This window comes from Nuphar pumila, chromosome 6, assembly GCF_984573655.1.
Source record: "Nuphar pumila chromosome 6, dmNupPumi1.hap1.1, whole genome shotgun sequence".
Classification (NCBI taxonomy): Eukaryota; Viridiplantae; Streptophyta; class Magnoliopsida; order Nymphaeales; family Nymphaeaceae; genus Nuphar; species Nuphar pumila.
Window position 1 is genome coordinate 27,892,095 of NC_143254.1, and position 13,334 is coordinate 27,905,428.

At 39.5% G+C, this 13,334-nt stretch overlaps 1 protein-coding gene across 1 annotated transcript; it reads left to right on the plus strand.

Moving 5' to 3' along the window:
• The first annotated feature begins 353 nt into the window (after positions 1–353).
• LOC149834481 (uncharacterized) lies at positions 354–11,926 on the plus strand. The gene is made up of 6 exons (XM_090010145.1): positions 354–496; positions 736–807; positions 1,480–1,596; positions 1,992–2,026; positions 11,377–11,477; positions 11,595–11,926. Exons 1-6 carry the CDS (start codon positions 393–395, stop codon positions 11,679–11,681), a joined length of 516 nt encoding a protein of 171 aa, XP_089866271.1. The 5' UTR covers positions 354–392; the 3' UTR covers positions 11,682–11,926.
• The last annotated feature ends 1,408 nt before the right edge of the window (positions 11,927–13,334 follow it).

The window sequence follows — 13,334 nt, forward strand, 5'->3', positions numbered from 1 at the left end:
TCCCAGGCTCCCAAACAGAGCCTTAGTTTCATGGGATTCAACACCAACCCGCCTGGGCAGTGGGCAACTGTCGATTGAAGGGTAGGGTCAGTCCAGTACGTAACAGAGTCGGATCAGCCCATCAGAATCAAACCAGGTCGTGGTGAGTTTCAACTTTCCATTGTCATTAATCCATCCGGTCTAAGTCTCTCGGCTGCCAAGTTGAACAATAGAATCGCTAAGACTCCTTTGCACCACTATTACCCAGTTTTGCCAGACCACGCCAAGTCTAACCCAACTGAATCTTGCCCAGTCTTGGTAAGCCTGGTCCGGACCCTGCTTTTAACCAGAATCAAAATCTAATTCCAGAGAGAGAGAGAGAGAGAGAGAGAGAGAGAGAGAGAGAGAGAGGTATGGCCGCGAGGCACAAGGCCATGGCTGCATTCCCGAGCCTCTTGAGGAGCCTTCGTAATCCATCCCCCAAACCCGTCAAGCCGTCCTCCCTTCCTTCCCTTCGGTACTCTTCTCTCTCTCTGAATTATTTCTTCTTTGTTCTCGATTGAGTTTTTTTTTTGTTTTCTTCTCCCAATGTAGCATCAAATTAACACTATCTAGGTGCAAATCTTTTCCAAGTTCTCTTTTTCTCTTCTTGGTGATAAAGAAAAGGTTTTCTCAAATCTTTACCGTTGTGGTGATTATGGAAATTTTCCTTTTTTGGTTCATTTGCATGATTATTATTTGTAATTGTGAGCGTAGGCGTGCATTTTCTCTCTATGATCAGATTAATCTCATCGATCGCGTCTCTGAGGATCAGCTACGGTTCGAAGGGTAATCTCTCTATCTCTCTCTCTCAAATTAGCCCCATTTTCTTTCCTTCGTCGGTATTTTTTTGGGGGTTTAATTTCTTTTCTTGTTTGTTAATTCATGGGTTTTTTCTCTTTTTTATTTTGTTTTCAATGAACATTAGACAGTGGGATATGTAACTCTTGAATCTGCAATTGCCATCCTTTTCATTTTGTCTTCGTAGGAAATTGTGGTGAATTTTAGGATTAAGATGGATTTCTACATTATAGGTGTCATTTCGAGATACCATCGTTTCAAGTGAGGGGGTGTTGGGCGTATTCACTTATCCAGGAGTGCGGGATAAACTGGGATATTGCATTTTGCTCCGCGATGCGATTTTCCAGTTTATCCCGTTCTTACGAATATGTTGGTGAACCCATTTGATGAGAAAAGACATCATTTTCTGGCTTCTGGGTATGAATGAATATGTTGGTCAGAATTGTTTAGAGCGTAATTGCTGCAAAACAGATAGAGATTACATTAATGATTGTTTTGATGGCGACTATTGCCCTATAGCCATATGCTGAAATAGCATGGTACTTTCTTCACGGTTTTTTCTGTTAATGTAATACCATCTAGGGGCTTTTCTCTCTAGTTCTTGATATTTGATATTTTTGGCTTTCTGGTAATCCTGCTCCAATCAACTTCTTTCTCCAGGTTTACTAATACAGGATTTATTGTCAACGGTGTTGAGTATGAAGGAAGCGTGCTCTGTATGGGCAGCTTGATTTTGTCGTGGAGTCCAAAAAGATGGTCGGAAGTTACTCCTGAAAGGTACATGAACTTGCCGCTTAATTCAGATCCATTTCACTGAATCAATGTTGCTTGATATATGGCTACCATCCGGGTTCCACAATATCAGATTTTCCACCTTGTTCACATGTAATGTTATATGTGTAATTTTGACTTCCGTAAAGTGGTCAGTAGCTTGTGAAAGCCCTTTATATTTGTATACATTAACTGAGAGTAGCTGTATTTGTGTTATGGAGAGTATGGATTCTTTAGTTCATAGTTTCTGTTTTCTTCTGTCTTTTCATTTGAAGTTTTTATTAGATAAATATACCAGACACAGCGTATTATATTTTTCTCTGTTGATAATGGTAAATGCTGTAAGAACTACTGCAGAGTCTCAATATAATAACATTTAGTTTTTATGCCTGAATTTGCAGCTTATCAGTATTCCAAATTTTGCGACCATCACCAGGTGAGTGCTCAATTGCTAATATTTTCTCTTTCATTCATTTGAGAATGTATTTAATGTTTGTTTATTCACTTGCATCTTTTATTGATGGCTTATCGAGCACATCAATTTTTGCCTTGCAATCAATTTCAGATTCTGTTTAGACAAGGAGATATGATACAGTCAAATCAAACCAGAGTTACCGGAAACGCCAAAGGCACTGGGGAAGTGCGCTTCCTCGAAGCGCAAAACGTTGCGCTTCCGAAAATGGGAAACACACTTCCCACTTTTGGGAAGCTCGCTTCCCCCTCTCTTTTCCCTTTTTTTCTATTTTTTTTGTATTTTTATTTTTATTTTTTTTCTCTTTTTTCGCTTCCTAGGTCATTTCCGAGACGATTCTTGATTCACTTATAAGTCGTCCCATGCTTCCCGCTTCCTAAAATTCTGAAAGTGCCTCGCTTCCCGCTCCCGCTTCCCGCTTCCCGCTTCCTCGACTGACAACTCTGAATCAAACTATATATCCAATGGTGTGAGTATCTTACAATATGTATCGTATCTTTAAGGTAGAGGATATGATACACACCCGTGTCGTGTATCATATGCATATCTGGTATATCATACAATACACCCTTGAATAGTATTATTACCTATGTCACATGGGTGCGAGTGCGGGGATGCGGCACTTTAAAAAAACATGGGAGCGGGGGTGCGGCAAAAAAAAAATCAGACTTGGGTCGGATTCGGATCCGACCCGGATCCAAACCTGTGCTTATTAAAAGCATGCAGGGTAGGGTTGGTAGGGTTTCTCATTTGAGAAACCCTCCCCCACGCTGCTCACTCTCTCTCCTTGCTTGCCTTCTCCCCTCGCCGCAGGCTCCCTCTCTCCCATTCGTTTTTCGGCCACCTGATGTCGGCAAGCCCCACATCCGGCGAGCCTTGGCTTTCCGGCCACCCGACGCCGGTCCTTCCTGCGCTAGCGATGCACCGTCCGACCCCCTTTCAAGTGAGCTCCCTCTCGCCTCTCTCTTTCCTCGTTGTCTTCTTCTTCTTCTTCTTTTTCTTTTCTTCTTTAGGCGAGCCTCCCTCAACGTGTTTTTCATTTTTTTTACATAAATGACCCTGGGTGCAGTCACGCACCCAGGGTCGGGTTGATAGCACTAGGTGCCGCACCCGCGTTGCATCGCGACGCGGGTGCGGCACCTAGTTAGCCGAATCCCTGTGACATAGATTATTACATACAATTGTTCACCTCGATATAATAAACCATCTTTTATCTCCTCATCGAATTTTGGATCCTCAATATAAAAATTCGAGGTTCAATGAAATCCTAGGATTCCAGATTTTAGATATGTGAGAATTTGAGAACTAGTGTCTGATGGTTCTGAGAGAGAGAGAGAGAGAGAGAGAGAGAGAGAGAGAGAGAGAGAGAGAGAGAGAGAGAGAGAGAGAGAGAGAGAGAGAGAGAGAGAGAGAGATCCCAGGTTAACATATCTTTGTCTTGGGAGTTCTTCCCCTCCCCTTCCCTGCTAGAGATAATGAATTGAGGATTGGTCGGCTTTGATAGCCCATTAACTACTTCGGATTTGGTTGAAAATGGTGTCAAACCTTTGATCCATTGAGTATAGCTCTGAAAATATTTCAACAATTCAAAAATAGTCAAATCAATCAATAGGCAATATGGCCATTTCCTCAAACAATCCTTTGTTCCTTACTCCAAATATTCCAGATTATTTATAGATCCACTTGGATCTCAATATGACCACAGGCTGCTTCTCTTCATTTCATCTGTTACTTCCCCCCACTCGACCTTGTATAGTAAATCAAAGTTTAACCAGCTTTGATAGCCCAATAAACTACTTCAGATTGGGTTCTAAAGGATGGCAAACCTTTGATTCACTGCATATAGCTCTCTAAATATATGAACAATGAAAACACAATTGAATTCTTAAAATATTAGCCAATATGTCAATTTGCTCCTCCAAAAATCACAGATTCTTACTCCAAAATCCAAATAGTTCAGCTTATTTTTGGATCCACTTGGATTAAAAATATGACCAGTCTGCTTTTCTCATTCCATTTGTTATTACTATTATGACAATGATTTTCCATGATATTGTCTGCACCAAACTCACACTCTTTTTTGTTGTACTCATGCTTTCAAATTCCCATGTAAGTCAATTTATGTTTCTGCTGATTTTTAAGTCTGTTTTATAATGCTATTTGCTAAGCTATTGGGGGTTTCACCTAATTGATCATACTTAAACTTTTGACTCTTCCATCAAATTTGAAGGCACAATGGCACCTATCTTGTGAAGTCCATCAGAGAATGACCTGCATTCCCGCATGTTATGGAGTATTTATGTGATCCACTCGGTGTACTGTCATCATTTAAATTAGAAATTTTCATCAAGGGCATCTTTGTAATTTATCTCTAATATATGGGATATCCTATAAGATTTAGTGATGGTTGTTTTGTTACATTTTTGTTGTTTAATGTAATTTGTAATATACCCTGATAGGGTTTCTTATTTATAAACATAAGCATACAAGTTTTGCCCCTAAGATGAGAGTGAGTCATGGATCATGGTTGCAGTTGTATTCTCTATCTTCCTCTTGGTATTTTGATGCCAGAATTTCATATCAGCAGCAAAACTGATCTGGTTTATTGTGCTGTTTGTCAGTTTGTTCTTGAACATACTGTGTCTTCAGGCACTTCCTCCTATTCCTTGCTCTTCTCCTCTTCTCTTTCATAGTATCTTCATTCTTAATCTTTGCATTCAATCATCTCTTTATCTACTCTTTTCATATTTGTTTTCGTTTTTCTCTTTTGATAGATCAAAATTACCATATTTGATAAACAAACCTGTCACTTTTGATTATCCAGGTCCGATCAAGTTGTTAGATTTCACTAGGATTTGTCATACGTGAAAGAGAGATGAAAGAAAAAGGAGCTGGAGCTATCACAATTTCCAATCATGAAATCGTGACCTAAAATATGTATATATATATCCTTCGTTTACAGTATGGGTCGGGTCCGATATATTATCCAGACCCAGAATACAAAATAACAAATACAAGTAAAGAATACATAGACAAATAGACTTTTTCACCCCCCCCCTCAAGTTGATCATGGTGTTGAACCATGAACAACTTGCCTTTAAGTGTCCAAAAACGATCCTTGGTCAAGCCTTTTGTGAATATGTCTGCAACTTGTCTTTCAATGTTAACAAATTCGGGCTCGATCTCCTTTTCTTCAACCTTTTATCTCACAAAATGTTGATCTATCTCAATGTGCTTGGCACGACTGTGATGAACCAGATTGAATGACACATTGAGAGCACTTTGATTGTCGCACAGCAAGACATACCGATATATCACTTCTCCCACTTCAGTTAGCAAATGCTTGACCCATGTGACTTCAGCAGTAGCGACAACCATAGATCTGTACTCAGCTTCAGTACTTGATCTGGCAATGGCCTTTTGTTTTCTACTGCTCTAGGATACTAAGTTTCTTCCAATGAAGATGCAATATCCTGATGTAGACCTTCGTTCATCTGGATCTCCTGCCCAGTCTGCATCACAATATACAATAATCTCGCGTATGTCCTTGCTAGATGGTTTTGGAGAATGTATCAATTCATCCCCAACTGTTCCTTTCAGATATCTGAGTATCCTTTTAACAACCTCCATATGCCTAGTACGCGATTCATGCATGAACTGGGACACCTGATTGACTGAATAAACAATATCAGGTCGAGTGAATGAGAGATACTGTAACATCCCTATTAGACTGTGGTACCTGGTGGGATCCTCACACAAGTTTCCATCATGAGCGCTCAGTTTTTGTTGAAGAATACTTGGAGTCCCTAGATGTTTACAATCCTTCATACATGCTTTGGTTAAAACATCCATCGTATACTTGTGTTGGGTGAAAGTCAACCCATCAGCTAGGCTATCAACTTCAACTCCAAGAAAATAACGCAGGGCACCAAGGTCTTTCATTTTGAATCTGACTCTGTAGTTTCTTTACTTCTTTGATATGATTCTCAGAGTTTCCTGTGATAACAATATCATCAACATAAATTAGCAATAAGGTGATCACATTTTGCCTTCTAAAGATGAACAATGAGTGATCTAGTAGGGAGTGAGCAAAGTCATGCTTCTGAATTTCAAGAGAGAAGCTATCAAACCAAGAGCGAGATGCTTGCTTTAGGTCATAGATAGCCCTTTTTAGTTTGCATACATTTGTCTTATAATCTTCCTCATAGTATCCAGGTGGTTGTTCTATGTAAACTTCCTCCTTCAAATCTCCATGCAAAAATGCATTCTTAACATCAAGCTGACTCAGTGTCCATCCATGTTGAACAACTAAGGAAAGAATGATTCGAATCGTTCCCATTCTCATCAAACAAACAAACAAACAAACAAACAAACAAACAACAACTACGCCTTCATCCCAAAACAATTGGGGTCGGCGATATGAACCAAAAAAGAAAATCATTTTGGGTCTTTCACATGAATCCTTCTCCTCCAATCATTTCTATCCAATGCCATGTCCTCGGTGAGGTTCAAAGCATTCATATCCTTTCCTATCACCTCTATCCATGTCTTCCTAGGCCTACCCCTACCTCTTTTAACTAATATATTTTCCCATTTCTCCATCCTTCTAACTGGAGCATCATTAGGCCTTCGCCGAATATGTCCAAACCACCGTAAACGATTCTCTCTCATCTTATTTTCAATGGGTGCAACGCCTACCTTCTTACGTATCTTCTCGTTCCGAATCTTATCTTTTATTGTATTTCCACACATCCATCTCAGCATACACATCTCAGCTACACTCATTTTTTGAATATGATGTCTCTTGGCAGCCCAACATTCCGTACCATATAGTAAAGCGGGCCTAATAGTCGTCCTATAAAACTTTCCCTTCAACCGCAATGGCATTCTACGATCGCACAACACTCCAGTTGCACTTTTCCATTTCATTCACCCAACTTTTATCCTATGATTTACATCTCCATCAATTTCTCCATACTTTTGAATGATAGATCCCAAATATTTGAAACAATCATCCACCGGTATTTCTTGCTCACCAAGCTTCACTACACTCCCATCACTACTTCGTTGCTTACTAAACCGACATTCCATGTATTCTGTCTTACTCTTACTCAACTTAAAACCTCTTGCTTCCAATGTTTGTCTCCATAATTCTAACTTAGCATTAACCCCAGCTCTAGACTCATCAATCAAAACAATATCATCAGCAAACAACATACACCACGGCACATTTTCTTGAATTGATTTTGTAAGCTCATCCATCACTATAGCAAATAGGAAAGGGCTTAAAGCAGATCCTTGATGTAACCCAACCGTTATAGGAAAATTAGTTGTTACCCCTCCACAAGTGCGGACATTGGTTATTACTCCTTCATACATATCTTTAATTATACTAATGTACTTAAGAGAAACACCTTTCTTCATCATTGTCCACCAGAGAACGTCCCTAGGTACTCTATCGTATGCCTTCTTCAAATCAATAAAAACCATATGCAAATCTTTGTTCCTCTCTCTATTTCTCTCAATAAGTTGTCTAAGAAGATGTATAGCTTCCATAGTTGATCTTCCAGGCATAAAACCAAATTGATTCTCCGATATCATGACAACCTTCCTCAACCTAGACTCATGCACCCTCTCCAAAAGTTTCATAGTATGACTCATGAGTTTTATACCACGATAGTTTGTGCAATCTTGTATATCACCTTTATTCTTATATAGAGGCACCAAAGTACTCTTCCTCCACTCATTAGGCATCTTATTTGTCCTCCAAATCTTGTTAAAAAGATTTGTCAACCATTCTAAACCTTTCTCTCCCAAGCATTTTCAAGCCTCGATAGGTATACCATCTGGGCCAACTACCCTTCTTGATTTCATTTCCTTCAAAGCCTCTGCAATTTCTTTCTTTTGAATCTTGCGCATGAAGTCACGATTCATCTCATGAAAAGGAATAGACAAGTCTCCAAGATCCTGAGCATGCCTTTCATTAAATAGCTTATCAAAATAATCTTTCCATCTCTCCTTAATCTCCTCATCTTTGACTAAAACCCTTTGCGTTTCATCTTTGATACATCTAACCATACCCAGATCTCTCGATTTCCCATCTCTCATCTTTGCAAGCCTATAAATATCTTTCTCGCCCTCTTTGGTATCCAACTTATCATAAACCTCTTTATATACCTTATCCCTCGCGTTCCGAACTACTTTTTTCGCTTCCTTCTTTGCTATCATATACTTCTCCAAATTCTCATTATCACGACTCTTACTAAGATTTCTATAACACTCTCTTTTAACCTTAATAGCTAATTTGACATCCTCGTTCCACCACGATGTATCCTTACCTAGCGGTGCACCGCCTTTAGACTCACCTAATACCTCCTTAGCCACCTTTCTCATGCCACCCGCTATCTTATTCCACATTGATTCTGAATCCTCCTCGAGACACCAATCAACTTCCTTAACTACCTGCTCTACAAACATTCCTTGTTTAGCTCCTTTCAGTGCCCACCACTTAATTCTAGGATCTATCATATGTCTATCCCTTTTGCGGCATTGTCTAATTCTAAGATCTAAAATTAAGACTCTATGTTGTGTAGCTACACTTTCTCCAGGTATAACCTTACAATCGATGCAACAACCCCTATCTCTCTTTCTAAGTAGGAAAAAATCTATCTGGCTCGTATTAACCCCACTTTTAAATGTTACTAGGTGAGACTCCCTCTTCCTAAACCAAGTGTTTGCTAAGATCATATCATAGGACTCCACTTTCGTTTCTTTCTCCTATACCATAACCTCCATGGATACTCTCAAATCCATCCCTACTAATGCCTACATGCCCATTAAGGTCATCGCCGATGAAAAGCCTTTCTTCATAAGCTATCCCTTGTACTACTCCATCTAAATCTTCTTAAAATTGACGCTTAATGGAATCATCTAAACCTACTTGAGGTGCATAAACACTAATAATATGAATAGTATCCGTACCTAGTACTAATTTAATAAGTAAAATCTTATCACCCTTCCTACGGACCTCAACTACATTATCTATAAACTCACGACTCATAACAATCCCTACTCCATTCCTATTCCTATTTATTCCTGTATACCAAATCTTATATCCCCAAGGTTCTATCACTTTTGCTTTCTCACCTACCCATTTGGTCTCTTGTAGACATAAAATATCAATCTTTCTCCTACACATAACATCTACTAACTCTACCAACTTACCAGTTAAAGACCCTATGTTCCAAGTGGCTAACCTAATTTTATGGTCTTGGACTAACTTCTTTACCCCCACCCGTCCAACAAAGTGATGGAACCCTTGCCTATTTGACACCACACCCGGGCGCCGGTGTGACGCGTCGCTTCTGGGCGACGACCTAGCAACCCTTGCCCATTTATCACTGCCTCCGGGCCTATAGAGTACAACGCGTCGCTCAGTAGGGAACGCCCCAACGAAATTCTCATATTGGTTCATATTCATAGGGTATGACTAAGTTTTTATGCTGGCTGTCACAGGCCTACCCCCACCCGGCAGTGTTCCCATTCTCATCATTGGACTAAAAGTTTCATCATAGTCTTGTCCTGCTTCTTGTGTGAAACCCTTTGTCACGAGTCTTGCCTTGTATCGTTCAATGGTCCCATCTGGTTTGTATTTTATTTTGTAGACCCATTTGCATCCTACCACATTTCTGTCAGGCGATCTGAGAACAATTTCTCAGGTTCCACATTCATGCAAGGCTTGCATCTCATCATTCATGACTTCTACCCATTTCTTAGAAGTGGCTGCCTGGTAGTACATAATAGGTTCATCTTTCTTGTTGAGAGCAGTAAAAAAGAGTTGAAAATCTATGAAGAAATTGTTGTAGTTGACCCACCTATCAATAGGATGCCGCATGCGACTGGATCTCCTGACGTCAAGGGTGTGTGAGGAGGTAGGTGCAGCCTCTTGAGCCCGATTTAGGAGTCCTGAAGCAGCCGTTCTCTGTCTAGTGTAGAAAATGCCCTTATACCTTCCCGATTGCAATGGTGGTGCTGCTTCACAGTTCTGCGATTCCGATGTACCAACGATCTTGGGACTCTCTTCTTCGTGTTGCACACAGTCCGAATGACATTCTTCATTCGAACTATCAAAGAACTCTGATACCATGTTAGATTTCACTAGGATCTCTCACATGTGAAAGAGAGATGAAAGAGAAAGGAGCTGCAGCTGTCACGATTTCCAATCATGAAATCATGACCTAAAACATGTATATATATATCCTTCGTTTACAATATGGGTCGGGTCTGATATATTATCTAGACCCGAAATACAAAATAACAAATACAAGTAAAGAATACATAGACAAATAGACTTTTTTACTAGTATACTGATAGCCAGATCTGTGCCTCTTTTTCTTGTCACCTATATCAGTTATCTTGTTCATCCCATGTTCTATTTCGGAATTTACTGATCTATCATTGTTGATAATCAGAAGTTAATTCATCATTCTATTTTGTTTCACATCTGGTTTGCTGCAGCTTACAACCAGATCTGAAATTCATTGTTTAGGTTGCTGACATCATCATATGAAATGATGCCAGCCATTATTCTTTGTCCTATTCAGCTTGGGTACTACACCTTTCATAATAGTTTTCAAGACGTGAATCTGCTGTAGCTTCATACTTGTTTTTCTGCCAAAATCCTACCCAGGGTTTTTGTTTTCGATGGCATCATATCCCAGATGTCAGCCATTAATGTTCAGCCATAGCATCTTGGTTAGTGTGCTGACTTCAATGACCTCCAGTTGATATTGTTAAGACTTTCTGTATATAATCCATTTTATGTCTTCTTCTGTTCTGTTTTATATTGCCTGTCACATTCGTTGACATACTGATCCTTGGTCTGTTGACATCAGCCTATTGGTTGTCGACATCATACTCGGTATGGCTAATTTCAGCAGTTATTTGTCTAAATATTAGTCCAGTGCTTTTCCTTTATTCTTTTGGCTTGAACCAGGCCTGTTTGCCATCTTATAGTGAATTTCCACAAGAAATTATTGTATTAAATCTTCTAATTCTTGGGTGAAGTTAACCCTTGACAGCCTTGTGAATTGTTTAAACAATCTGGCTACTCTTACACCCACTGGCTATGATTTTGGAAGTAGACGTGAAAGAAGTCACAAAAAGAATATCTAGTGATGCAGCTCATGATAGGCTTACCTTCTGAAGTATGCGTAATTCTTGGATTCTTTGAACGCATGTTTTGTTCAATAATATATTTTTTAAAAGTTCTTGCTTTATTCTCTGACCAGCTTCTTTATCGTTAATATATTCAGATATTCTGATTCTGGGCTGTGGAGGGCATATTCAGCAAGTTGGTCCAGAACTGCGACAATTCATTCGATCACATGGCATGAAATTAGAAGCTGTAGACTCGGTATGTGCTCTGCAGGCTTCTTTGTCCCTTGGAAACTTTTCTGTCCAGCCTTTGAATAAATTAATCTTTTGATGTCATGTTAAAATTTGATTTTCATTTTCTATGCCATTTGGATAGAGAAACGCTGCATCCACATACAATATATTGAATGAAGAAGGGCGGCTAGTAGCTGCTGCACTTCTTCCATATGGAGCTATGGAGTGAACAATTTATATCGCTGCTGATATGCTGTTAGCTGATTCCTTTCCAAGTTTGTAAAGCTAACCTTTACAATTCGATGACTGGCTCGGTGTTGGAGTAATAATTCACAAACCCTACTCCAGTCTCTGCTATTCATTATTGGAGGTGAGCAATCAATGTTTTGTCCAGTTGCTGCAGGCTGTAAAGCAATGTTATCGGATTAAGGGTGGCAAAAGTTAGATTTTGTGAAATGCAGACAGTTTCTGATATAACTTTGTCAATCCTCTGAAATATATTGCTGCACAGCTCTTATACATGGATATAGATTCTATCTGATACACCAGTTGCGGATTCACAGTGTATTCAAGATAAGCTTCAGGATCCAATGATCTATTATATCTCACAACAAGCAGCGCCGCCTGCATTAAATTGTTGTAGTGTCCATGCAATGCTGCCATGTGATTGATCAGGAGTACTCCAGAGTATCTGAATGTGGGTCAGCGCTTCATGATTTGCACGATCAGCTTGCTTGTGAGATTACTAATGTTTGGATCCCATTCTGATGACACTCGTTGGGTCATATGGCTTGTTCTCCCCCAGCTAGCTGTCTACTCCATGCCCTTGTAAGTGAGGCCCTGAAATGGGTCCAAGAGATCAGACCATATTTAAGTGGCTCTTAGAATGATTCTGGGCAAATGATGGTTTCAGACAGATGAAACCGATGCAGCTCGGAAGGAGCAACATGCTTAGCCTTACATGAAACCCATGCAAGTCGGACAGGAAGTGGTGTTTTCACTGGTGCGTACCTGTGAGTAGCGCCTAAGTTGGATAACCGTTATTAAGCGGTTGTTGATGTTCCATTGCAACATGTGTTGCCCAAGACAAACCCATCAAGAGCATGTCTTTGGAGTGAACCTACCCTATTTACTGGGGATCAACTAGAAAGTGGTGCTTCTAATGGCAGACAGGCGAGTGATGCTAAAGAACATGCCTTTATATGAGTGAGATAACAGTTAGAAACGCTCCTGACATTCCATTGCTACATGTCTTACTCCAATCCAAACCCATCAAAGAACGTCTCTACTTAGAAGAGAATCTACCCGATTAACCTGGGATCAGTGTCACAAAAAACAGAGATATAGGATTGTTCAGAGAAAATTTCATGCTAAAAGTTAAAAAATTTGTTTTTGAGAGAAAAAGGGGAGAAATTATTGGCTTTCATAACATTTAAAAAATTATAAGGAATTCACAAAAATAAGAAAATTATAAAATCACAAAAAGTTCTATAAAAGTGTTTTTTTTTTAAAGGCAAGCTGGGTTAGGGCGTGCTTTTATATAAGAATAAGGGTGATATACAAGATTGCACAAACTATCGTGGTATAAAACTCATGAGTCATACTATGAAACTTTGAGAGAGGGTGATTGAGTTTAGGTTGAGAAAGGTTGTCATGATATTGGAGAATCAATTTGGTTTTATGCCTGGAAGATCAATTATGGAAGTTATACATCTTCTTAGATAACTTATTGAGAGATATAGAGAGATGAACAAGGATTTGCGTATGATTTTTATTGATTTGGAGAAGGCATATGATAGAGTACCTAGGGACGTTCTTTGGTGGACAATGATGAAGTACATTAGTATAATTAAAGATATGTATGAAGGAGTAGTAACCAATG

Excerpts from the sequence above, each read along its gene's own strand:
- LOC149834481 (XM_090010145.1), top strand. The coding sequence starts at position 393 with ATGGCCGCGAGGCACAAGGCCATGGCTGCATTCCCGAGCCTCTTGAGG. Across the intron at positions 808-1,479 it reads GATCAGCTACGGTTCGAAGG|GTTTACTAATACAGGATTTA; the intron begins GTAATCTCTCTA and ends TTCTTTCTCCAG. Across the intron at positions 11,478-11,594 it reads AATTAGAAGCTGTAGACTCG|AGAAACGCTGCATCCACATA; the intron begins GTATGTGCTCTG and ends CCATTTGGATAG.